A 24,135-nucleotide genomic window follows, 5' to 3' on the forward strand; every position below is an offset into this window, starting at 1 on the left:
AGCATGCAGTGCTTGGAGCTCCTGCTGCAGTCTTTGCTGGGCTGGTGTCTTGGCAAGGTGGGTCCAATGGATCTGGCTACCCAGAAACTTGGCTGGAGCTGCTCAGAGACCTTCCAGAGAGCCAAAGATGGAGGCGACAGAGCCCAATGCCTCCCAGCTGCAGCTCAGCCTTCCTGGGTGTGAGGGATCAGAGCTGTTTCAGGATGAGCTCTGATGGTACCAATGCTTTCCTGCCCGAGTGTAGTTATACTGGGATACACAGTCTCAGGACTGTTTCCAACTCCCACGGGATTTTGGCAGGGTGGTGAGGTACCTGTGTTAACTTGTGGCCTCTCTCCTTCTAACAAATTCCCAAATGACATGACCTTGGGTCCCAACATCACCCACGTCATCTGTGTGAGGGGAACCCTTGGTGACGAGGATGCCCCATGGAGGGGCTGGGAGTGCTCCTGCCCCTGGCACCAAGGTCACCGGGAAACACAGGAGGTGAGGCCCCTAAAAACCTCCCATCCTCCACTATCCTATAGCGGGTCCCTCACAGCTCTGCAGCCGCGTCCCTGCTCGGCAGCCGGAGACGGGAGACCCAGCCGTCCTCCGTGCCGGGGAAGCCGCTGTCCCTTGCCCAGGCTGCTCTGGCAGCGGCAGGTACGCTGCCCCAGCCCCGCAGCGGGCGGCCTCGGCCTGCGGGGCCGCGAAACTCCCCGAAAAACAGCGAATTCCCTCAGGCAGGAGAGAAGGGGAGAGCTGAGCAGGATGGGAAAGCGCCGGGACTACGGGAAGGCTGCAAGTTCCAGCTTCCCCGTCCGGGCGGGATCTTTCCTCCGCGGGTTTCTCCTCCCCGAAACCGATGCGGTTTGGCGGAGCCGGAGCGCCGCTTCCCAGGGGCCGCCTCCCCCCGCGGTACCGGCGCCCGGAGCGGACCGAGCCCTCCTCGGCGCCAGCGATCACCGGCGACGAGCCCTGCGGGGCAGCTCTCCGGCTTTGGGGTTTTTTTTGGTTATTTTTTTCCTCCTCGCAACACTCCTTTTCCTTAAACACTCCGGAGCAGCGGGAGCGGGGCGCCCGGGGCGATGCGCGGCGCGGGGGAGCGCATCCTCACCGGAGACCGCCCCGGGCAGAGCACATGCTTTCCCCAAAAACTCCCGGCCTGGGCTTCTCCTGGAAAGGGGAGTTAAGTCCAGCTGGTTTCATTACCGGGAGAGACGCTGTGGTGGGGCACCACCCTCTACCTTTTATTTTTTTTCTTTTCGTCTTTTTGGCTTTCAAGGAAAAGAAGGAAAAAAAAGCCAGGGAGTAAAGCGGAGCCGGGGCGGCTGGGCCGTACACCCCGAAGCCGGGAAGCGCCGCCGGCCCCTCGAGGCGTGGCAGGGCCAGTGCCTGCAGCCAGGTAGGAAAGCGGGGAGGAAACTTATTCCGAGTGGGGTGGGGTGGAGTGGGGAGGGGAGGGCAGGGCAGGGGGTGGGGGTCGGGCAGGGAGGTATCAGCTCCAGGAAATGTGCCTTGGCAGCAGTCGGACGGGCGCTTCCCCGCAGGTTGGTGAGCTCCGCTCCGGAGCCGTCCAGGGCGTCGCGCCTTGCTCCGCAGCCCGAGCAGCCGGGGAGGTGGGGGGGGGGACGGGACAGCCCAGGGAGGGAGGGCCCTCCACAAGACCCTCCAGGAGCGGACGCCTCTCCCACCAGCTCCCCGTAGGAAGGCACCGCCCGGGCCGCCCCAGGTAAGCGGCCGAGTCCCGCCGACGGCAGCCCCGTATCCTCCCGTCCCGCGGCCGCGGGGGACACGGCTCCGGTCGCCCCGCACGTCGGGGCCGCGGGGCTGGGGGGCCGCTGCGACCCCGCCCGGGACAGCGGCTGCGCAGCCGGAGCGGGGGCCCGGGGGGTTCTCCCGTTCGGAGGGAGGAGGGAGCGGGGCGCTGGGGAGCGGGCGGGCGGCCGCGAAGCCCCGACCGGGGGCGGCGGGGCCGGTGGCCGGGCTGAGCGCGGTGTGTCCGGGCTGTGTTGGCAGGCGGGCGGCGCGGCCCCTGGCCCGGCCCGTCTCCCCACCATGCTGGACGGGCTGAAGATGGAGGAGAGTTTGCAGAGCGCCCTGGATCCCGCGGCCCCTTTCTCCTCGCTGCTGGGTAAGTCGGGGCACCACACTTGCGCTCCCGGGGACCCCTCCTAGGGCGGGGCACGGCCAGGCGGGCCCGAACGATGGGCGCCGGGGTCCGGGAGGCCCGGGGACAGCTTTCACCAGCTCGTTCCTGCCCGCAGCCCTGCCCGGCGCCGCTGCCTTCTCCCGGGGAGTGCGCCCGGCGCCCGCCTTCCCCGCGCCCCGTTCGTTCCGCGATGGCATTAAATTGTGTGCCCTCCTAACCCCCACGTAGCGAAGGCCTTTCCTTCGTATCTAACAATAAATAATTTACTTTTTCTTTTTATCTTCGTTTTAATATCGGTTTGAAACAATCGCCGTCTCTCTGAGCCGCGGCGCCGCTGCCGCCTTTCCGAGAGGAACGAAATTGGGGGCGGCGTGCCCCCCTCGGAGCTGCCCTAAGGCACAGGTCCCCCGTGGATCCCGCAGCGGCTCCTCGCACTCCCCCGTCCCCCCGCGACCCACCAGCCTGGGCGGGGGAAGCGAAAGCCGCAGGACCCCCCCATCCGTCCCTCGCCCAGCCCGTTTCCCCGGCTGCCTTTCCTTCCACCCATACCAACCCCCAGGTCTTTCCCCACAGGCAGAGCCGCGACCCCCAAGTCGGTGTGTGAAGGGTGTCAGCGAGTGATTTCGGACCGGTTCTTGCTGCGCCTGAACGACAGCCTGTGGCACGAGCAGTGCGTCCAGTGCGCGTCCTGCAAGGAGCCCCTGCAGACCACCTGCTTCTACCGCGACAAGAAGCTCTACTGCAAGCTGGACTACGAGAAGTAAGTGTCCCTCCGCCCCTGGAGAGCCCCCCCTTTCTCTGCTCCCAGTGTCCTGCTGACGGGGTGGGGAGACTGGTGTCCCGTTGCTGCTCCCCACTTCCCCTGCCCTGTGTGTCCCAAGAGGTGTCAGCCCTTACTGTGCTGCACGGCAAGTTGTGGTTCTCCCCTGCAGTTTTGGTGCACCCTGGTTCTCCCCTCTTTGGAGGTGTTTGTTGTGCTTGGGTTGTGCTTTGGGAGTTGAGGAATGTTTTATCAGGAGCCTGTGAGACCCATGGAAACCCCAGGTCTACCCAGGGATGGAGCCAAGTGTTTTCCTATCTCCTCTGGTTTTATTTTCCTGCTGAGTGTCTAGAGGAGGAATGTTATATCCTCCCTGACCTAGTCCTGGACAAGGGTATTTTCCTAATATCCTTAAGGCAGGGAAATGCTATTGTTCCCTCCTGGGTCAGATGGGGAAACTGAGGCACTCGGCAGGAACTAAGGAAGGCCCTGCTGAATTCAGAATGTTGACTGTCACACAGGGCCTTTGCCTGTGCCCGGGTCTATGATGGAGAGGAAATTTGGATGGAAGTGGTTAAAGCTTCCAGCCCCGACTCTCCCCCTTTGGCAAGTGTGGGGCTGGGGGGGAAAGACAGCGAGAAAATTTATTTTTCCTTTTTTTAAAGAAAACCCGTTCCAGTGGGAATGGGGAGAAGGCCGCGGAGTCTTTCCTCTCCTGCAGCTGCTTTCGTTTTTTCCTGCTCATCCCGCTCTTGCCGTCCTTTCTGGACCCCACTCCCCGGCTGGGTTTCGAAGCCGTTAAATTTTTGTTGCCTCGGGGCTGGTTGTTCCTTGAGGAGGTTGTAGGTGGGGGGCTGGATCCCTCACTATGGTGATAGCAGGGCTGCTGGAGCCCGGAGGATTTAATTCCCATGTCACTGTTACACGAGAAAACAGTCGTCGGCAGTGCTCTCGTCCCTGGCCTTGAGCAAGTTGGCGAGTGTGCCGGGGGCTAGCCTTGCTCCAGGCCTTTTTAAATTTGTTTTTTTGGGGGTTTTTTCCCCCTCCTTTAAGTCCTGTATTGTGGGTCTGAGTTTAATCACTATGGATACAAGGCAAATTGAAAGCAGAATTTGTGCGCGTGACCTTGTTTTCAAATGTTTACGAAAGAGCGGAAGAATTAGCTGCCGCCAGAGTGGGAAGGACAGAGCTGTGTTACGGGGTGGGTTTTTTGTAAGCAAAAATTTGTTGGAATTGGGCATGCTGCTTGTTTGTCCGTAGAAATTTGGCTACTGGCTCCCATACGTTTCCAAAACAATCGAATTCTCATTTTCTGCTCGGAGCGTCGAGGGGGAATTGGGGTGAATATTACCTAGAAATGCCTTTCCAGCTTGGGGCATGTATAGATTTTAATCCTGAGTGCAGCTTCCGAGCTCTGGAAGCGGCTCCAACCTGAAACCCTCCGCTGATGTCTCTTGGCCGTGAAAGAAATCAGTGCCGCAGTTGGTGTCTTGCTGTGCCCATCTCACTGTTGGGATGGACAAGGATGATTGCAGGAAAAAAAAGTGTCACAAATTATTCCCGTGCTCCAGTGGTAACACCATTTATCGTGGTTATTTCCCAGTTGTGTTTGGGTTGGTGACTTTTCCTGGAGCTGGGGAGCAGGCTCTCTGACGGGCGGTTTCCCTGAGGTGTGATGGTTTTAACCCTGAACTGCCGCTGACCTGTCCCCGTCCTGCACCCGCCTGCCCCTTGCTATCATGTTATTGTCCACTTGAATTTAGTTTTATTTCATTATTTTGGCATGGGGCTGCGGGTCTGTGTCCTTTTTTCTTCCATCACCCTGTCAGTGTTCTCTGCTGTGCCGGTGCTCCAACTCCTTACCTGGTGATGGCAAGGATGTGGAGCAGAGTCCCAAAGAACTGTTTGGGCTTTGCCAAGCTTTACATACTACTCTGTATTTAACAAAAAACATTCTTTCTTTGCCCAAACTGCCTGTCCTGTCTTAAGCCTGAGCATTTTTCCGGGTGCAGGAGCTCTGTGCCTGCTCCGCCTGCGGTGCCGACGCCGATAATGGGGGTTTCAGTGTGAAACACGCAGAGTAAGAGCTGCCGCTCTCAGACTGAGCTCATTATCTCGAGCCGATAGCTGGTTAATTACCGCAATGACTGACACTCCTTGTGCAGCGCGGTGGTGTAAAAGCGGCCGACGGTCCCTGCGGCAGCGGCATAGCCGGGCTCCCGAGGCCTCTCCGTGGACACAGCGGAGCCCGCCGGGTGGGAGGGCTGGGGTGTCTGTGTGTGAAATGCTGGGGGTGTTGAGGCAGGGGTCAGGATCCAGCCTGTGTGTTGCTGTTTTGGGGTTGTGTTTTTTTCTTTTCTTTTTTTTTTTTTTTTTTTTTTAATTCGAAAGAAGGGATTTCTCTTCCAGATGGTGACTGTTGGGGTGTTTTGCCCGAGATGAGTCTGCTCGGTATTTTCCAATGTGTTTCTTTACTCTCTGTTTGAGCTCAGTTTGTAACAAGGTTGCCGAGGATTAATGACAGAGTGTAAGACGGCAGAGTTATGCCTTCAGTTACAAATACACCCATGGAAAGTGTTACAGATGGGTTTAAGCAAGCATCTGACTTGCTGGACTCTAGAAACTGAGGAATAATTTGTTAAAACACATGTTTTACATTTCTTTGTCTGACACAAAGAGGAAGACCTTGGGAGAGGACTTGGAGAACGATGGACTAAAGACTGAGGATGCCAGGCTAGCATTGCTTTGGGGTGCTGCAGCGCAGGACCCATGGGCAGTTCGGATAGCGATGCCGGCCAGGAATGTGGGGAATTGGGGGCTGCTCTTGGAGCAGTTTCCCCAGCGCTGGTTGGGAGGACTCCTGGAGAGGGACGGCTCAAGCCTGTGCCCCTGGGACAGCGTCTATTTGGGGCAGAGGACGTTCGTTACAGAACATCCCGAATCCCGCGGCAGCCCCCGGCGCTTGTCCAAACCTGATAACTCTCAACTATGACAAGGTTCAGGCTTCGCCCTGGCCGGCTCCCTGACTGCAAAGTGGCCCTGGGGACGTGCCTTGGCCGTGGGGCCCCGGTGGTGGTGGTCAGGGGAATGGGCTTTTGTTGTGGCAGATTTGGGGGGCAGTATTAAACCTGGCCATAAATGGGGAGGAGTGCTGGAAACAACAGGAAGAGCTGGACTGCTCCAGAAGCTTAAAATCTGCATGGGGACAGGAATGGCTGAGCCCTGCCTGCCTAGAGGTGTTTCACAGTGGGTTTGCATGGGCCAAACAGAGCCAGAGCCATAGGGACGACCTGGAGCCACAGGGGCAACCCCACTGCAGGTGATGCCGGTGGTGTGCGGGAACCCCGCCGGCCGGTTCTGGGGGCCGGGAGCGCCGACAGCGGTGCGGTCGTGACGGGGGGCGCAGCTGGGGAGCGTGGCGACGGCGGGACGGCTTGGCACGTCCCCAGCCACGGCGCAGAGCCCCGGCCCCAGCCCCGGCTGGCAGGAGCAGATGGCCAGCACATCTCGGAGCAGGCCTGGCATGTGGGCGCCGGCAGTGGAGGGGCGGCTGCAGCCCCTGAGCCGCCACCGCCATGCCGGGCTCCCCGGCCGAGGGAGGCAGTTGTGTGATGCTCGCCCTGTCTTCGCACGGCTTGATGGCTCTGTGCTGTTGCCAGATTCTGCGCCGTCATCACAAAGCTCCCCTTGCTTGGCTCCGAAATCCCCTGCTCCCGGAGTCGTGGGGTTGCGTGGGTGCCTCCACCTCCTCCTTTGTGAAATAAAATGAGAAGTCGCATCCGGTTGCAAAGGAAAAAAAAGATAAATCCTTCCACCCTCTGAACGTGAACACAGAAGAACATACATGCAGAGAAACCCATCAGTGTTGGGTTTTAAAATCACATCCGAGATCTTCATATGAAGGAATGAGCCTGAATCCCTGGCAGTGTGGTCCTGCCAGACTGCGGATGGATCCTCTGGCTTGGGGCAGTGCAGTCTCCTCTCACCCGCTGGAGGCTCCTCTGGCAGCTGCTGCTGTAGAGGAGAGAGGGGGAAGAGGTTTGGAGCATGGTGGCTGTTTATCTTGCTTAACGTGGGTAATGAATGTAATTGCGCAATTAGCTGCAAACCTTGGCGCTGCTTCCCCAGCCCGGAAGGGCTGTGAGGGGATAATCCCAAACGGATTGAACCAAGAAGGTGATGCTGAACACTTTAGCACAGCCTAGTCCCACCAGCTGGAGAGCTGCTGTGGTCTGATGGGTTTGTCCTGGTGATTTGCAGTCCTCTGCCTTCGCTCGCCTGGAGAAGTGGGACTTTTTGCGCTTTTTGTGACTGATGGGAGAGAGTTGTCCCTCCGGGGAGCCACTGGTCAGCCCAGCTAGAGTGCAACAGTAGGTCCTTTTCCCTTCTTGTAGGGCAGCCTGTGGAGAAGATGATGCTGACTTGGATTTCTCCAGCTGGCCAGGCACTGGGAACAGTCAGGCTGGTCTTGATGGGGTAACAGAGCACATGCCAGCTCTGTAGCACAAGGTTCCTCTTGCTGATATTTCTTTTCCCATCCCTCAGTCTTTTCTTCTAGTGCTTTCCTTGCTTCTTGCCTGCTCTCCATCCCCACCTAGCACCTCATCTCCTGTAGCAAGCACCTCTCTGTCCTCACCCACATCTCCTGGAGGAAGCGTACCAACTCTTTGTGGGCTGGGATGAGTGTGGCTGTGGGGCAACTGAATCTGGCCTCGCCCCCACCGTGTTTGGTATGGCTGGGCTGGGACAGGCGCCGGTCCTTTGTTTTTTAAGTTGCCCTGTTGTGCCAGTGGGGGTGGAAAAGCAGGGAAGCAGCGGGATGCAGCGATGAGAGCGGCATTACGGAGGCCGCTGTGGGATCCACTCTGGAAATGCCAGGCAAGCAAAATACGCCTTGCCTCTGTCTGCACCAACCCCTGTCCTCCTGCTCGTGGGGCTCCCCCTTTCCAAAGGGAGCGGAGAAGTGATTTGGCGTCTTGTCCCTTCTCTTTGCCCTTAATTAGATTTGTATTTTACAATTAATGTTTCATAGAAAGGAAGGGAGTGATGTTTGGCAGACTGGTAGTGAGGCAGTTGAATATACTCATCATCTGTCCCTCCATGGTGGGGACCAAGGGGTGGCTTTGGGATCCCCCTTTCTCCTGCTCGTTAGCAATGTGACCCTGGACACTGCCAGGTCAGTGTCATCAGAGCCACAACCTGAGAATCCTTTGGACTCTTCATGGTTTCTGTCATCTTATTTTGGACCTACTATGGGGTTTTTTTCCCCCCTTTTTCCTTTTTTCTTTCTTTCCCCACCCCACAGGGAAAGAAAAAGCGCTGACAGGGCACTTAGAGCTGGGGGAACTTCAGATTTTTGCAGTCCTGAGGAAGGCACCAAAAAGAAATCGACTGGGGAAGAAAGAGGGTTTTGTTTCATCTCGATGAGAATTTTGTCTCCACCAGCTGGAGAGACAGCTGGGGTCCTCTCCTGCCCCAGCTCACCAGCCCTCGCCTCGCCGGTTCTTCACCTGCTCGCAGCCACCAGGCGCAGGCAGGGATTTGCCGAGCCGGGGTTTTCAGAGAGCCTACAGTTTGGTTTCTTGCTCAGTGCTTCCTCGGGGAGCTTTCCAGCAGGCTCTGAGTCTGGTGGTGTGGTCACCCCCAGCTGATTTCAGAGGGGATGGTGGTCCTGGGTGTGAGCTGTGCTGAAGGCCGCTCAGCGCGCGGGCGGGATTTGCCAGTGGCTGCGTGTGCTGATGGGGAGCCTGATCTCCACTGGCTGCCCCCATCCCCACTGGCAGCAGTGGGGTGGCCTCAACATACCCAAACCTATGGTTTCTGATTCTGATCCTGCACACTCACCCCAGCTGTGGCTGGGGGGACCCCAGAGCACCCTCTGCCTTGGAGGGGGAAAAATGGGACTTCACGGGGTGAGAGTTGGTCTCTGCTACTCACGAGGGTGCAAGTCCTACTGGCTGAGGAGGGGAGAAAACCCAATGGTTTGGATCAGATCTGGGTCTGGATTCACAGTACCCCACTTCTAATGAATCCTATGACGTGCAACCAGGGGGATTCTCTGCACCCCTCAGTGCTGGAGGATGTCTGCAGAAAAAGAGGCTTCTGCTGAGATGGATGGAGATGGGAATGAGAGGAGTGTCCTGGGTATTTTTCTTCTCAAGATGCTCTTCGTCCCTTTGTGCTCTGTTTTGTCTCTGGCTCGTGCCCTCTACAGATGCAAATGGGAAGCAGGGAGAGGGGGCCTGGGCTGGAGAACTGTGCCTCTGCCTGCAATTTAATCAAGCACCTCCTCTATAACAGGAATAAAGAATGTATTTAGAGCAGGGAGAAAATATTTGGGTTTTGCTAGGGTGAAATACTGGTGTTGACCAACATTTTTTGTTTTGTTTTTTTTTTCTCATAAATGTGTTGTTGTGAGAAATTCGAATTTCTGTATATTTGTTTGAGATTTCAGAAGGGGAGAGGTGAGGGGTTCTAGCGGTGCTCCCTGACGTAGCAAACCCTGAGTGTGACAGCCTATGGCCATCATGATGCTGGCCTGGGACTTCAGTTTTGTTCCTCAACACTTTTTAACCTGGAAGTAATACTGCCTAGGCAGAAAGAAGGCAGCTGGTCTCTGGTTATCTTCTCCTTGCTCCTCAGGGACAAACGATGCACCCGGGTTGTCTCGCGTGTCTCTGCGAAACCGGCAGGCATCTCATTGCAGCTCTGTTTGAGGTTTGGTGTTTGTTTTTGTGGGTGTTTTTTTTAAGATCATGAAACCTTGGTTGCCCAGGAGAGGGGTTCTGTAATCCCTGGCTTCCCACCCCAAATATTTACGGACAGCCAGAGGTCGAAGCTTTTGCAAAAGGCGTTGGGCAGACTGAGTGGTGCTGTGCCGGGGCTGTGTGAGCAGCAGGGACACAGTGTTGGGCTGGTGGCACCCTGCTCCGTTTATTTGGGGTGTTTTCTATCAGGCTACTCTGTCTTCTTGCTTATCTGTCTTGTCGGGGTCTTATTAACAAAAGACCAATTTCTTCAGCTTGTCAGGGATCCTTCAGGGTCACGTTTTGTAGGCTGGCTACCTGAAAATAGGGGTTTCTCCCACAAAGCTTGGAGCTTGCAGGAGGATGACATGTGTTTCTTAATACAGGGGTGAAATCACATCTTGTTCAATGCAAACAATTTATTTTCTCCCATTGCACTGTGTACTTGCATGCCCCTACCTGTTTTCAGTAGAGCATTTCCCCTGCCCATGAATATGATCCTGTTTTGGGTTCAGGTCTCCTGTGCTGGTGCCTGCTCTGGGTACCATAGTTGCATGTGGGAGAAAATGCTGAGACTTGGCTCCTTTACCCGTGAAATGGAGCTGGAAATACGAATCTAGCTTAAAAAGGCTTTTTTCATCATCATAAGTGCTCTGAGCATCTTGCTGGGCAGGTTTGAATGCTGGATATGAATTCTCGCTCTCTCTCCAGATATGCCTAATTTTTATGTCATGCTTGCCTTTGTGTTTTCCACCTTGGACTACCTTTGACCGAAGGTGATTGAGAGCTTGTGTTGCAGAGATGCCAGCTTCTCCCAGGCACAAATCGGCGTGGTTAAGGTGTGGATCGATAGGAGAAGGCACAAATCAGTAGGAGAACCTCTCTCCTCTGTATCGCAGCACATCCCAGGAGGCAGGGATGCTTATCCTTGTCCGAGGGTTACCGTGGCTCTATGGCTGCAGATTTAAGTTCGCCCTGCATGGAGGCATCCTGTCTTCCTTGGGGCAAATGTCTGGAAGGGCAGAGGATGCTGGACGAGGCTTTCTCGGTTGGTACTCGTGCTTTGCAAGCCCGTCAGGGCTCGGCATTGATCCTTCCCAGCTGTCTCCCTGTCACCGTTGTCCATACATTGTCTCTTGCTGCTCCTTACCCCTCTTCTTCCCTCATGGGCTTCATTTCCTAATGCTGTCCTTGACAGCGGAACAAATCCCTTTTCACACGACCATCGCTGCTCAGCCCATTGTCCTCCGCCCCCGCCGGCACCGTGCAAAATCTCTCTCCCCGGTACGTCTGTTCCTCTGGAATGACAACCAACCATCTCAGTGGGGTGGAGAGCCCCCGAAATCCCTCTGGGCAAGGTTCTCTGCCCTGCAAGGGAGCAAAGTGGGGGTCTTAAAAACACAGCAAGAGGCAAGAGCCATTCCCCGAGAATCACTGTTTGGATGTGATTGATCTCTTTGGGAGGCGCAACCTCTCCTCTGATTTTGTGCTTCAGAGCTCCTTGGGTGAACCTGGAGACTGTGTGTACTGAAGATGACTTCTTCCCTGCCTGAGGCCAGCGGGGCCACTTTTTAAGTTGATTTTTCACTGTATAGCATCGCCCAAGGTGGGGATTTTCTCTTTGCTGCTGAAAGCTCAGGGAAGCTTTTGACACGAAAAACTTGGAAAGGAGAGAGAAATAGGTTAAGGGACCTGAAGGCAGTTCTCAGCTGCAGCAGCTTTTTTTATTTGGAAGAGTCAGTGTTGTCATTTCTTGTCTCCAACCCCTGCCATTGTAAAATCATAGGGATGCTTTTGTTGTCAAAATTTCTGCTTGACATTTGCTGGCCCTGCTAAGTCTTTCTTCCTGGAAAACTACTTCTTAGCTAGGCAAAAAGTTGCTAACCTCTGCAGTGATTTATCTAAACGGGAGGAGGGAAATGGCATGTGCTTTCAGTTGCCTCCACGGAAGTGATTTTGATGAATAATTTCATGGGTGCTGATAGTGGAGGTGGTATTTGTCAAGGCACAAACCCAAAACCCTTGCCCAACGACTTCTGATTTGGAACTGCCCTGCAACATACTTCCAGGGCACCTTTTCCGTTTCTGATCTTGGAGAAGACCATCCAGTCAACAAGAGAGGAAGGAGTGGCAGCTGTGCTGTGTGTATGTCGGGTGTGCAGGACCCCAGCCCTGCACTGGGTGTTGAGAAGGGAATGACTGTCTCCTCTCTGCTTACAGACCACTTTCTGTAGGCTCCTGCAAAGGCTGAAGGGGAGGAAGAGACTCCTCTGGAGCACAGGATTCAGCCAAGCGAAGGTCTGAATTTCTCGGTGGAGATGCTGAACTCCAGGTCTTGGCTGCAGGGAGAGCAAGATGTTTCTCACCTGAACAGTGTCCATGAACCCAGCCATCCTCTTGGCTTGGGTGCCTGTGGAGTCTGGAGCGGTGGGGCAGCCCAGGCTCATGGGTCCTGAGTCTCCCCTGTGCCAAGTGTGTGACCGGCTGGGTTGGTGATGGACAACCGAAATACTGAATTATATGTATCTCACCATCTCTGCTGCCCGGCAGCTCACAAGAGTGATATCGAGCAGATCCTTTTAAACAGTGATGTGGATGTGGGAGCTTGATTAGGAAAGCCATTAAGTGTTTGAATCTCCTTGATGCCTGCTCAGGTGAATGCTGCCCCTTCCTTCTGCATCCATATTTACGGAAGGCTGAGAGAGCGGTCTCAGCGGACCGACTTAAAAGTTTAATGAAGCTTGAAGTCTTGTATGTTGGGCTTTTGAGTCCGAGCTTGTTTCAGCTCTGGCCCCAGGAAGGAGGGTTAACCAGAAAGGAGGAGAGGCTTCCTGCATGCATTACCTCAAGGACATTAAAACCCACGTTGATGGGAGGTGCTGTTACGGAGATGGATCAGGAGAAAGTAATGAAAGAAGACATCAGAGACGAGTGAAGGGCCCTGCATGGGGAATGTAGTTCCAGGAGAGATATTTATGCTTGGCAGGGGGAAGGCTGCCCATGGCAGGGACAAACTTTCCTGTCCCCTCCTATACCGGATGCCTGTGTGCCAGAGGCCCTCTGCTCTGCAGCTCCAAGCCCAGGCAGTGCTGGTGGATGGGTGCTGGGGTGCAGCAGGATCCCAGTGGCTCACCCCCTCTGCCTGGTGTAACTCGCTTCTCTCAGTGCCTGTCAGGGATGCTTCAAGCTGGGGAGGGTTACTGGGCTGGGACACAATCAGCTCTGTGGTGTTGTTTCTCCATGGTCAACCAGGTTCAGAGGCACTGATACCACCCATCCTTATCCAGGCAGGAGGATGTGAAGTGATGAATCTGGCTGCTAAACTAGAGGCCCAAATCCACCCAGCTCTGCTGGGATGGCCCATCCCCATTCTCCAGAGGAAGTGCTGTTTCTCTGCCAATAATGTCTTTATGCTATTTCCAACCACATAACAAAAAAATCCTAGGAACTCCCTGGATCCTTGGCTTTTAAAGTAAGTATACCCCCACCTTGAACTGATTTATTTTTGCCTGTTTTGGCACTTCTGCCTCCAAGTGTCAGCCTTGGTCCTTCCCTCCCTGATGCCTGCAGAGCACCATTCCCAGCCAGAGCAGCCTTGGGGTGGTGCTTTGCAGGTCTCCCTAGTCAGCCAAGGACATGTCTCAGGCACATTGTGGGTGAAGGGGGCTAATGAAATGACACCCAAATCTATGCCTTTCCCTTTAGTGTCTTTGTGCTGGAAAAGTGCAGCAGAAGTCGACCATAGATGCATCTTGCCGGCGCTGCATTTTTTTTTCCATAAGGATTAGTGGTTCAAGAGCGGGGATTTTCAATCTGACAAGCCCTTGGCAGAGAAATAATTACAGGCTTTTTATCCTTTGTGTTTCCTAAGTAGTTCTAAATAACTTTTTCCCTTCAGGCATTTTTTTTTAAGTCCAAAAAATAGGGGGGGAAAAAAAAAGTGAATTTCCTTAGTGTCCTTAAAAATATGCAAGATGCTTGTAGAGACTATTTAAGTTTCAGCTATAAGGTTTTTTGTGTGCGTTTTTCTCTTTAACCACGTCCAATGAACCAAAGTTTCTTGGCCGGTGGTGCTTCAGAAATGGCTCTTAGAAATGGGAGATGGAGGGGGATAGATGTGATCACTTCTTGGCCATCTCAAGAATGCAAGTTTTGCCTCTCCAGGATATTCCCTGAGGTTTTTACTCCACTCCTTGCTGTAAGAGAAGATTTCTGGGGCTAGTGGAGCTGGTTTTCCTTGTCACTATCTATTACTTGCTTGTGCCGAGTTGCTCTGTGTCCTGCTGGGAAGCCATGACCATCCCTTTTCTCGGCATCCCACAGCATTCCCGGGGGCTGCGGAGCCCATGGGGGCTCGCCCAACCCTGTCCTCTGCTGGCTCCTCTCCTTGCCTGTATATCCATCCTGTCTGCTTTGTACAGTCTTTTTAATCTAAAGAAAAAGACAGTGTGATGTGAAAAAAGCCTCCTGGGGGCGGCTGAGGGGCAGCTCCAAAGCACACGTGAGCTCGTGCCTTTTATCCCTTCTAAAATTCACCTCCTGTGAGTTTCTGTGGAAGCCCTTAGCACGGTACCCTAATTTTCTGAGCATGCTGGACACATCTGTGCCACAACACGTTTTATCCTGCCGCAGTCCCTGCCCGGACCTCTTTGCTCCCTGTTCTTTTGCCCTCCTGGGAAGAGCCCTCCGGAGGATGCTGTCCCAAATCCCAGCTATTCCCAGCCTGACCAGGGAGGAGGTATCCATCCATCCCTACTACTAAACACTGTTTGTGATGTAAGGGGGGACCTGGGAGAGGACCCCCCGGCGTTTACACTCGCTGCAATATGAAAGGGCAGCTCCAGGGCTGTGTTATTGCATCTGCTGTCAGGGCAGCGCCAGGGTGCTCCCACGGGATTGCCGGTGCAATATTCCTGCCGTCGGCAGGGAGGGGAGCCAGGCTGCTGTTAATAACGGCGTTTCTCTACCTTGGCTTTATTAAGTGAGGAAAGCCTCCTTTCCTCGCACCCCAGGCGTATCTGGGTCTGGGCTTCGGTATGAGAGGGGATGGAGGTGGGAGAGGAGTGGGGGAAGTGTTTGAAGTAATTAGAGCTGCTTGGTGGAGAGAGGGGACTTGCCAAGAGGGGTGGCAGTGATATCTTGATGAGGTGTCCTGCCCCCGACTTTCTGCAAAATCCCCCTGTGGGTTTTGCCCAACCCACCCTTCTCCTTCTGGCCCTTCATCTCCCTGGGGGCTCTAGCATTTAGCGAGCAGGGTGTTGAATGCCTTGCTTTCCCCATTCCCACTTCTGCTGAAGACCCTCTAAGGGTAGCTAAAGTCTGGTTGAGTTAGTGAGGAGGCCACAATGTAGCTCCAAGGCTCACAAAGTCCCTTGTGCCTTGCAGATGTGGTGGGTGACTCTGCAGAGGGACGTGGTGCCAGGAGGGGACCTGCCCATCCCGTTTCTCCTCTGCCACAGCCATCATTTCTCAGGGGAAAGGGTTTTTTTTCTCAGCTTCCCCTGTCCAGACGCTGCGAATCCCACTAAAACTTCTGACTGGAGCAGGGATTACGTGCTCGGGTTTCAGCCCTTGTCTGCGAGCGGTGTAAACTTTCTGCCAGAGCTCAAGTGACATTTTGTGGGAGATAGGAGAGTATTAAGTGTTGGTCCTTGCAGATAAAAATAGCTGCTGACCCGACGACGTTTTCTGTCGTCTTGTCACTGGTCTGACCCGGCTCCATCGCCTCCATGCTGCTGCTCCCAATCCGGTCTTTTCTTCTCATGAGGTGCTGGGGGGCACCCGCGGCCTGACCCAACATGGTCCTGCTCTGAACATCCTCACCTGCCTGTCACAACAGCACTCACCCTGGATGGTGGTGTGGGCTCGAGGGCAAATTGGAATAGGAGCAGCAGGTCCTGGGTTTGTATTCACGGGGGCTGGAAGGAAACACCATCCATCTCACTCACTGTGAGCCCACCCTCACCAAACCCAGGACCCCTCTACTCCAGAATCAGAATCCAAATTGCTCATTACTGCGAACCTCACTGCTAAAGGGGGAGCTCTCCTGATTACAGGAGTCCTCATGTGCACACACGTGGCCGCCTGTCTGTTTTTCCCGTTGCTGTGTTTCAGAGCTGATGTTTTTATCCTGAGGTTATAGCTGGACTTGGCTCAGGGCCCTTCAGCAGCATCGGCAGAGCTGACTCTTGCCGCTCCAGAAATGCAGGGATGGGGCCAGTCGAAAGGAAAGGGAAGGAGAGGAGGAGGAGGGAGCGGCAGGGTCTGGCTCGCTGCTGAGCTGTGACCAGATCTGATGCTGGGAGAGGCTCTCCCACCCTGCCTACCCTGTGCTGTTCCACAGCTCTGCTTCAGAGTAGCATCCGCCTGCTCCACCTTTGGAAACAGCCAGCGTGGCTCTGGAAGAGCTCGTGTACAGCTGGTAAGATGGCAGCAGGGACAGTTTCTCCTAGTGTTGAGATTTTACTTCTCATGTCTGGGCCAGAAAGTCCCCAGCCATTGGCCTCTATGGACTGGGCATCCTTTAAGGATGCCTTAATTCCATTTGCTTGTTTTTCTGAATGATGATGCTCCAATCATTGTCACCAAGGATTTCTTCATGGAGAGAGCGGCACAGTCGGGCTGCCTTCAATGCAGGTTTTTAATTGCAGCCCTTAAGTACCTTCTCAGACAAGTGAAGGCTTTTGGGAACAGCATCTTTTCCAGATTCCCTTTGCTCTCTGGGCCCACCTGCCCCTGAGGCATTCATCATCTTGTGTGGTGTCATCCATCAGCTGAACTGTCTCTCCCACCAGAAGTAAGGAACAAGGTCCTGGAGCCAAACCAATGTGATGGCACTTGGCCACTTACAGTAGTGGGCGATTACTGAGCCCCTGCCAGGAATTCTTGCAGTGGGATCGGGAACGCTCTCGGGTGTTAAATTTGTCCTGTGGCGTGTAACCTCTAAGTAGAGCCCGTCGTGTTTTGTAACAGATCATATGATGCCAGCGATGGCAGCCGCCCGCCCTGCGTTTCAAGGTCAGTGCTGAGCTTGGGGCCGGAGGGGCAGCTCCTGGCTGCAGCCTCTCCTGGCTGCTGGGCCTCTCACTGGGCTCTCCTCCCTCCTAGGATAAAGCCTCCGGTGCCTCAGGAACTCAGGCTTGGAGATGGAGGCTGTTTTGCTCCCATCTGCTGAGGCTGCAGACCCCATCTCAGGACCTCCCCTTGCAGAGTGTGCTCCTGGGATGCAAACCCTGCCCGTGTCCCGTGTGCCACTGACACGCTGTCTCCACATCTGGAAACCACTGCCTTTAGCCAGAACCTGTGCAGGTGCAGCTCTATCCCCTGAGAGTTTCACAACATCATGCCAAGGACAGGGCCTTTCAGCAAACATGTAGACAATATTTTTTCACTCGCCATGCTTTAAAACGTATTGCAGCAAGGAATTTGTCTTGTATCCCTTAAGCCAAGGGAACTGCTGAGTAGGGAAGGGTCTACTGGCAGAGGTGAGTTGCTCCGGGTCCTTGTCCCAATGGATAACCAGCGATGATGCTGCCTGCTCTGTTCCTTGGCTTTCAACATCCCACAGGAAAGCATGGCCATCCCCAAGGGAAGAGGCTCCCATGGTCTCTATCAATAAATAAATGTTTTAGGCCCATCACTTTATCAAGCAATTAGAAGGGACTGTTTGGACAGATCGTTAAATAAGAATTAAATGTTTAAAATATTAATGGGCAATTGGCCCTCACCAGTTCTCTTGTTACATGAACGTTTCATTTATAATTTGGACCCAAGTTGGGATGTGCTGAGAGATGCTCAGGCTGCAGCCTGCACACGGGGGTTAACGTGGTGCTATCTCCTGCCAGAAAATAATAAAAGCCAGGGACTGTCTAGGGATTGTGCATGAAGGATTAGGAAGAGGATATGCCTGGGCCTGTCTGCAGCTGGTTGAAGTCTAGTGCAGAGGGGCGAGCCTGGAAATCATTGCTTTCTGATGGCTGAGAGGGGGCCAGCGTGGAAAGGGAGCTTGTCTCCTAAAACCTGGGGAGCTCTGCAGCCGGCTGATGTTTTTAGTGGGAGGCAGAGAGTGGATCCTCTTTCCCTGGGAGTCATCTATGCTGGTCAGGAAGGAGGAAGCACCATGGGGTGGATGCTTCTGCCTTCACTTTCCAGGTGCTGCAGTTGTTCAGCATGAGTGGAGGATGCTGTGCTCCAGGGATTGGGTTTTTTGGTGAGTGCGGAACGCATAGCTCCAGGGACTGGGTTTTCAATCTGAGCAGAGAATGCTGGGCTATGGAGAACAGGGTTTTTTTTAGTGTGAATGGAGGTTGTTGGACTCCAGGGACTGGGTTTTCAGTGTGAGCAGAGGATGCTAAACGCCAGGGACCAGGGTTTTCCACCTTTCTACAGGATGCCTCATCAGATCCACAGATTCTGCTGGGAACCTGGCTTCATCCTCATTATCTGTGACTTTTAGGTTTTTAAAGCTGTAAGTCCAAGAGTCAGGGGATGCAGTGAAGTCCTCCCCTATCTTCACTGCCAGACAGCCTTTCTGGCTCTAAGGAAAGCTGGAAGATGCTCAGGTCTTGTGCTTGTTTGACTTTTTGATGCTGGCCATGCTGTTTCCTGAAATAGTCACCTGAAGCTGGCTGAGGAAGTTGGAGTCACAGCTTTTGAGGTTAGCGGGTGCATGAAGATTTCCTAGCATCAGGTGTTCAGCATTACAATTTACCTCGCAACCACCACACTTGTGGAAGGGGCCTGTGGAGACGGAGGCATCGGAATTCCCCAAGGCAAGCAAGGGCTTTATGGCCCTCACCCAAGACAAGCACGTTGCTTTTGTGGCAACTATTAATTGCTTCCTGAATTTAAAAAGCATAAGCAAACTCATTTGCTGGGGAACGAGTTACCTGGCACGTAAATGCTTTGCCATTAATGCGTGGCTGACCCTGGCGATGATGTGAGGACCAGAAGAGCTTTCAAAGAATTTACCAGAAACCATTTCAGGGGAGGTTGTGTGTTGTAAATCCTGAAGTAATGGGATGGAGGGAATTAGGTTAGGTCATAGTTTGCAGAAACCGGGCACGATTCCCCCTCGAGGATCTTGAGATCATCAGAACAGGGTGGTGGGAGGACCCCGCGCGTCCTCGCCTCAGCGACCGACCAGGGAGTTTACAACCTGGAAAATGAGATTTACACGCGACACTAGGGAGCAAACAGGGTCCTCTTACATCCAAATGTGCATTGTAAAGCTGCAGGGGTTCCTGGAAGAGCAGCCCGGGAGGGCGCTGTTTTGTGCTGGGTCGAGGATGCCTGTTGCATCCAGTACCTATTGCAGCAGCACTGCAGCACCTTGCAGCCTTTTGTGTGGGTCCTGTGTCTCTGTGGGCTCACCCCAGCTCAGGGAGACATTTCAGGAAGACATTTAGCTGCTAGAGCAAGGGAGATGGTGTCTACCTCGCTTTCACAGTCTGCCCTGGTGTATAATCTGTCTCTCTGCTCCTGCTGTGAGCTGTTCTAAACCTGTTTGCAAGTGTCTGGGGGGCCCCAGCCCCTCCTTGCCAACTCCCCAGCCCACGGATGGGGCTGCTGAACTATTTCACAGGGAGATGCTGGCACGTGGGGCTGTTTGCTGCCTCCCCCCTCCAGCAACATCTTTCATTTGCTTGCTACCTCCACCGGTTTGCTCTTCCTCAGCTCCCCCACACCAGAGAGGTGGGGCTGGGCCAGCTTCGGGGATGCCGATGGCTTTTTTTCACTCAGCAAACAGTGTTAAACCACTCTCATTTGAAAGGGCAGGTGTGGGAAAGAAGCTGTTTCGCCTGCAGCAAAAAAAGTATTTCCCAAATCCAATATCTATGCAATGAGGGGCACCGTGGTGGGAATTACACATCCTTCCATGGGGCAGTGCTTGCAGGGAAAGCAGTCAGAGGCCAGGCTGCCTTGAGTCATAATAATAGTCTTGCTGGCTGCCTGGGGCAAGGCACTGGGGCTTGAAAGATCAAATCTAGTGGCTGATATTCGTCTGCCTGTTAATGTTGGCGTAGCGGATCACATCCTGCTTGTCCGTCTGTTGTGGAATTGTCTGGCACAAGCATAGGTCGGTGATGTTTTCAGGATGCCAGTGCTTGACACTGGGGAAGGTGTAAGTCTAAATTAGCACCGGGGGGTGTGTTTTTGTGTCTCCAGATTTCGTTCTCTCCAGCAGAAGGACAGAGTTCAAAGAGGCTCTGGCTTTCCTGGAATAGGAAATGGCAGGATCCACCCCAAAGCCTTTTCTCCTCTTACCCAGAAGGGTCCCACCCCAGCTGGGAAGCCCTGTATCTAGCTGGGTGTGGAAATGTGGGTGGAAAGGTCTGTGTGAGGACTGTGCTTCGCTCCTACCCCTCTGGTGCTGGTCTTTCCTCTTGAACACGTGTGAGGTTGTGTTTGGTCTGGATCTGAGCTTGGGGTTTGTCTTTATTCTCCATTAGAAAGGGGGGAAAAGAAATTCAGGAGGCCTCAGTGAGGTGGGCCTGGAGCAGGGTGGCTCTCCCTCCACTGAGCAGGCACTGGTGTCCAATTTTCTGTCTCACTTTGTTAAATGGACCTGCAAACCTGTTGCAAAGCCAAGATTGCAGAGGTGAGCACCCAGGGCCAGATTGCAGGGTCTTGCTTAACCCAGCTCTGCTGGGCTTCTCCCCACAGTTTTCATGTGCGGTCTCAGCTTCACCTCTTCACCAGTGAGAAGCTCCCCAGAGTGGCACGGCTGGCCCTGGGGGATGGGGTTTTCTTTTGGAGATGAGTTTTAATCAGCCTTATGGATGCCTTCTGTGAGATGTAGTTAGATGTGGGAATATCTTGTGGTGGCCACAAGGCTGTTTTGGAATGAGTCCCCTGCTTTCTCCCTCTCAGGAGGTGGCTTGGAGGAACCTTTCCATGCTGGTGACATGCAGGTCACTCTTTGCACTCCCCACCTCAGGAGGTGTTCAGCGGGTGACATCCTTAGGCTTCAGTTGTAACACGCTGTGGAAATAAGCAGGGAGAATCCCTTGGCAGTTGGTTCCCTAGCCAAGGGCTCTGTGTTGCTTTGATTTGGACTCTGCTCAGATGGTTCTCCCCCTGGTACATACCTTCCCCACAGGCTTTCACGGCGGACTTGGGCTGGCTTTGGCTTTCTGCCTGTGCATACACGGCCTCATGGCCGAGGTGATGTTACCGCTGCGTTTCAGCTTTGTGTGAATCCTTTCCCACCTCTGCATCCCACAGAGGATTTTCAGGGACAGAGGAGCCACCTGAGGAAGGGAGATGCTGCAGAAATGAAGGTGTGGTGGCCTGGTGGGCCACGTCCCCTACTATGTCCGGCCACCCACTGGGTCACATCCATGTCTGGCTTCGGGGGCCACTGCTCCCAGGGGCAGAGAATGGCTGGTGTAGATTGTTTTCTGGGAAACAGGGACAGAGAAATACAACATCCACGTTTGCAAGCCCCTGGGGACATCTCTGGAAGAGGTGGTGTGGAGGTGCTTGGGATGCAGCTTGCAGAGGGGCTGGGGTGAGATTTGGAGGTGTGGGGTCCCCTTTGCACCGATGCTGCTGGGAGAGGCTGTTTTTATCTGGTGTTTTTCACCCCTTGGCTCGGCAGCGGAAGGTGAAGGGTTCCCCTGCCTGCCCTGGCTGTCAGCAGGGCTGTGCAGGCAGGACACGGGAAGGGAAGGAGGAGAGGATAACGCCCCAGCCACGGGCCCTGGCCATTTCTGGACGAGTAGGTCATCTGGGTGTGGGAGGGGAGCTGGTGTCCAAGCCAGCCCGGAGAGGCTGAGTTTGGGTGTATGTGTGATTTGGGGGAAAGTGAGAAGGGATTTCTTAGGCGAGAGGAATGCAAGTTTCCTCCTTCACATATGTCTCCTGTTCTTCCAGTTTGCAACAAAAGTCATCAAATTGCCCAAGACCTGGCAGCAAGGACAGCCCAAGAACAGCCCACAAATCATGAGAAAGCATCTCCCCTCCTCCCTGCTTGCCTCCAGATCCTTGAGTATCAGGAACCACTTCAATCCCCCTTTGGACAATAAAACTCCTGCCCCTTCCCATTGTGGGTCAGCTGCACAGCCCAGAGCTTGTGCTTGCTGTAGGACTGGTTCTGGTGGGTTAGGATTCTGGGTTTCCCTTGAATTGGTTCTATTTTTAAACCCTTCAAATGGTCCAGGCAAGGGCTTGAGCTCTGAGACATCAGAGGTGACCGCAGCCATTTGGAGGAGACACTGTGACATGGCTGGTGTGACTTTCCTTGTCCCCAGGTGGTGGGGACAAGTGGCAGTGACTCAGGTCCTGTTTGGTCTGCTTGGATTATAAGGCACTGGGAGAAAAGACAGGGAATCCCAGGGATGGCCAGCTGGGGAGCACCAGGGTTTGGGGGTGTAGGACTCTAGCTGAGAGGCGAAGGAGCAGCTGTGTGTCAGGGTGAAGGGTGTTTTAATGAGCCCAGCCCTTTCCGTGCAATCCTGTCAGCTGCTGTTTTTTATTTGGCAGAAGGAGCTGTTGGTGCAGCAGAGCTGCAGAGATCAGGCGAGCCTGTCTGAGCTCTCCTCTTCACCCTGCGCATCTCAGGGACGGGCAAAGTCCTTCCTGCCATTGGAATGGAGAGGTTAGGATCACCGCTGAAGGGGTGCTTCGTGCCATTTTGTCTGTCTCATTTCGGGCTCCCAGAGCAATGTGAGAGTGGCTGCAGCCCCACCATCCTCCCCTCCATGAACACGTGTCCTACCTGGTTTTGCAGCCACCTGGCTTGCACCAAGAGGCACAGGTCCACGAGGATCTCTGTAAGAAAGGCATTTGGCTTACTCCATTTTGGTCATTTAGTTCTAGTATTTTCACACAAGAAAACAATTGTATCCATTTTACTATTAAGTGTAGACTAGCAGTGATACCAGTGATACTGGGACCACCGAGGTGTTCCACCCTCAGGGTCCACCCCTCATACCATGGCCCATAAAACAGTGACGAGGCAGTTTTCACCAAGTGGTCTGGGGGCTCATGTGATGGAGGAGACACAGGGGGCATCAGCATGGCCAGAGGGGCAGCTCTCTGCCAGCTTTTGCCTTCCCGGATGGGGTAGATCCCCCTGGGAGCCAGGCACAGAGCCACAGCTCAGAGGGGAAATGTTCGTGCAGTGGGGCTTTCCAAGCTCAGGCAGGGGGAAACAGCTTCAGGTGAAGTCAAGTTGCATGTAGTTGTTCTGCTTGGGATACTTTTTTCCCTACATAGTGCCAGTCCACCCCAGCAGGATGCCCTGTTGACCACCAGCATGTGGTGCTGGTCCTTCTCCACTCTCGTGGTGAAACCTCACAGACTGCCCTGCTCACTGAGCCGCTTGTGGGCAAGTCCTGGGACCTGGCTTGCAGGGGAGCTGGTGGGCTGCCTCCTTCCTGGGCTCCCACACCGAGCTGCTTTCCGCTTCCCTGCTCCCTCCTTCCTCCTCTCACTGCAGCATCTGCTCCGGATGTTTTTCCCCTGAATAGCAGAAGCTGCATTTTTCCAAGCTGAATTTCCTTTGTTTTTTTTTTTTTTTTCAGTCTCTCCAGGGTCCTCTTCAAATTGTTTTGCTCCATTCCATCCTCTCCAGTTTATTATCTCCTACTAATGTTATTAACATGCTAATTAGTCCCTAATTGCAATTGCCAATGAAGATGTCAGACAGGGCTGATACTAAACCTGCTCCTTCACAATACTAACCCTGATCCTTCACATTGTTCTTTTCCTCTGAATTCTGCAGATTACTCTGTGCCTCTCTCATCATCATCTTGATTGTGTTCCACAGATGGATGCTCACGTGTGTGGGGGTGGGATTGCTCCCTTAGGAAAAACTTGCTGAGATGCAGCATAGGGTGCTTTATAAACCCCTGGGACCAGGGTGTAGCTCTGAGAGACGTTTTCTAGCTGGTCCCAAGGTTTTGTCTCAAAGACGAAGTCATGCCTGGCTTTCCATGGCAGCCCCCTTGGGAGGCAAAAAGAAGAGGGCTTTGGAAAGTTAAAGAGCGGCATTTGCCATCCCGCCTATACACTCAACCCTCTGGCTGCTTGGGCACTGTGCAAAGGTCTTCCATGACTATAAATAGGCAGAGAGGTAGGCAAAGAGATGGTGAGATGGGATGAGGACAGGCGGTGAGCCAGCCTGGGCCGGCATCTGGAGCTCTCATCGCCTTCGTGCGCAGAAGAGGTGCGGTTTGTTCCGGCCACGCTGCTCTCATCAGGCAAGGTTTGCCCCCGCAGAGCCTATTTTTGAACACACCCTCCCCCCCCCAGTTACCTCTTGGAGGTGCTGCAGAGAGCCAGGGCTGCCTTATGGCGAGCTGTCCCAGCGCTGCTGCAGGACATCGAGCCACGTGCTCTGAATAGCTGCGTGCAGACGTGGCCTACGGAGACGAAATGTGGCTCTTGACCGATTGCGAATAAATCAGGGTCAGGAGCTTGAATGCTGGCCAAGAAACCCAAAGGGATAAAATATAGCCTCTCCACAGACTGTTAGCAAACAGCACGTG

General features: G+C 54.2%; 1 protein-coding gene across 1 annotated transcript in view; it reads left to right on the plus strand.

Moving 5' to 3' along the window:
- Window positions 1-1,969: 1,969 nt before the first annotated feature.
- The window catches only part of LMX1A (LIM homeobox transcription factor 1 alpha), a 42,848-nt gene continuing 20,682 nt past the window's right edge, over window positions 1,970-24,135 (plus strand). Inside the window, exons 1-2 of the mRNA XM_051806842.1 lie at window positions 1,970-2,116; window positions 2,708-2,894. Coding sequence (XP_051662802.1) covers window positions 2,041-2,116; window positions 2,708-2,894 — 263 coding nt within the window. The 5' untranslated portion in view covers window positions 1,970-2,040. The remainder of the gene's footprint in view (window positions 2,117-2,707; window positions 2,895-24,135) is intronic.

This window comes from Manacus candei, unplaced genomic scaffold (genome assembly GCF_025592945.1).
Source record: "Manacus candei isolate 608988 ecotype Guabito, Panama unplaced genomic scaffold, ASM2559294v1 h1tg000005l, whole genome shotgun sequence".
Classification (NCBI taxonomy): Eukaryota; Metazoa; Chordata; class Aves; order Passeriformes; family Pipridae; genus Manacus; species Manacus candei.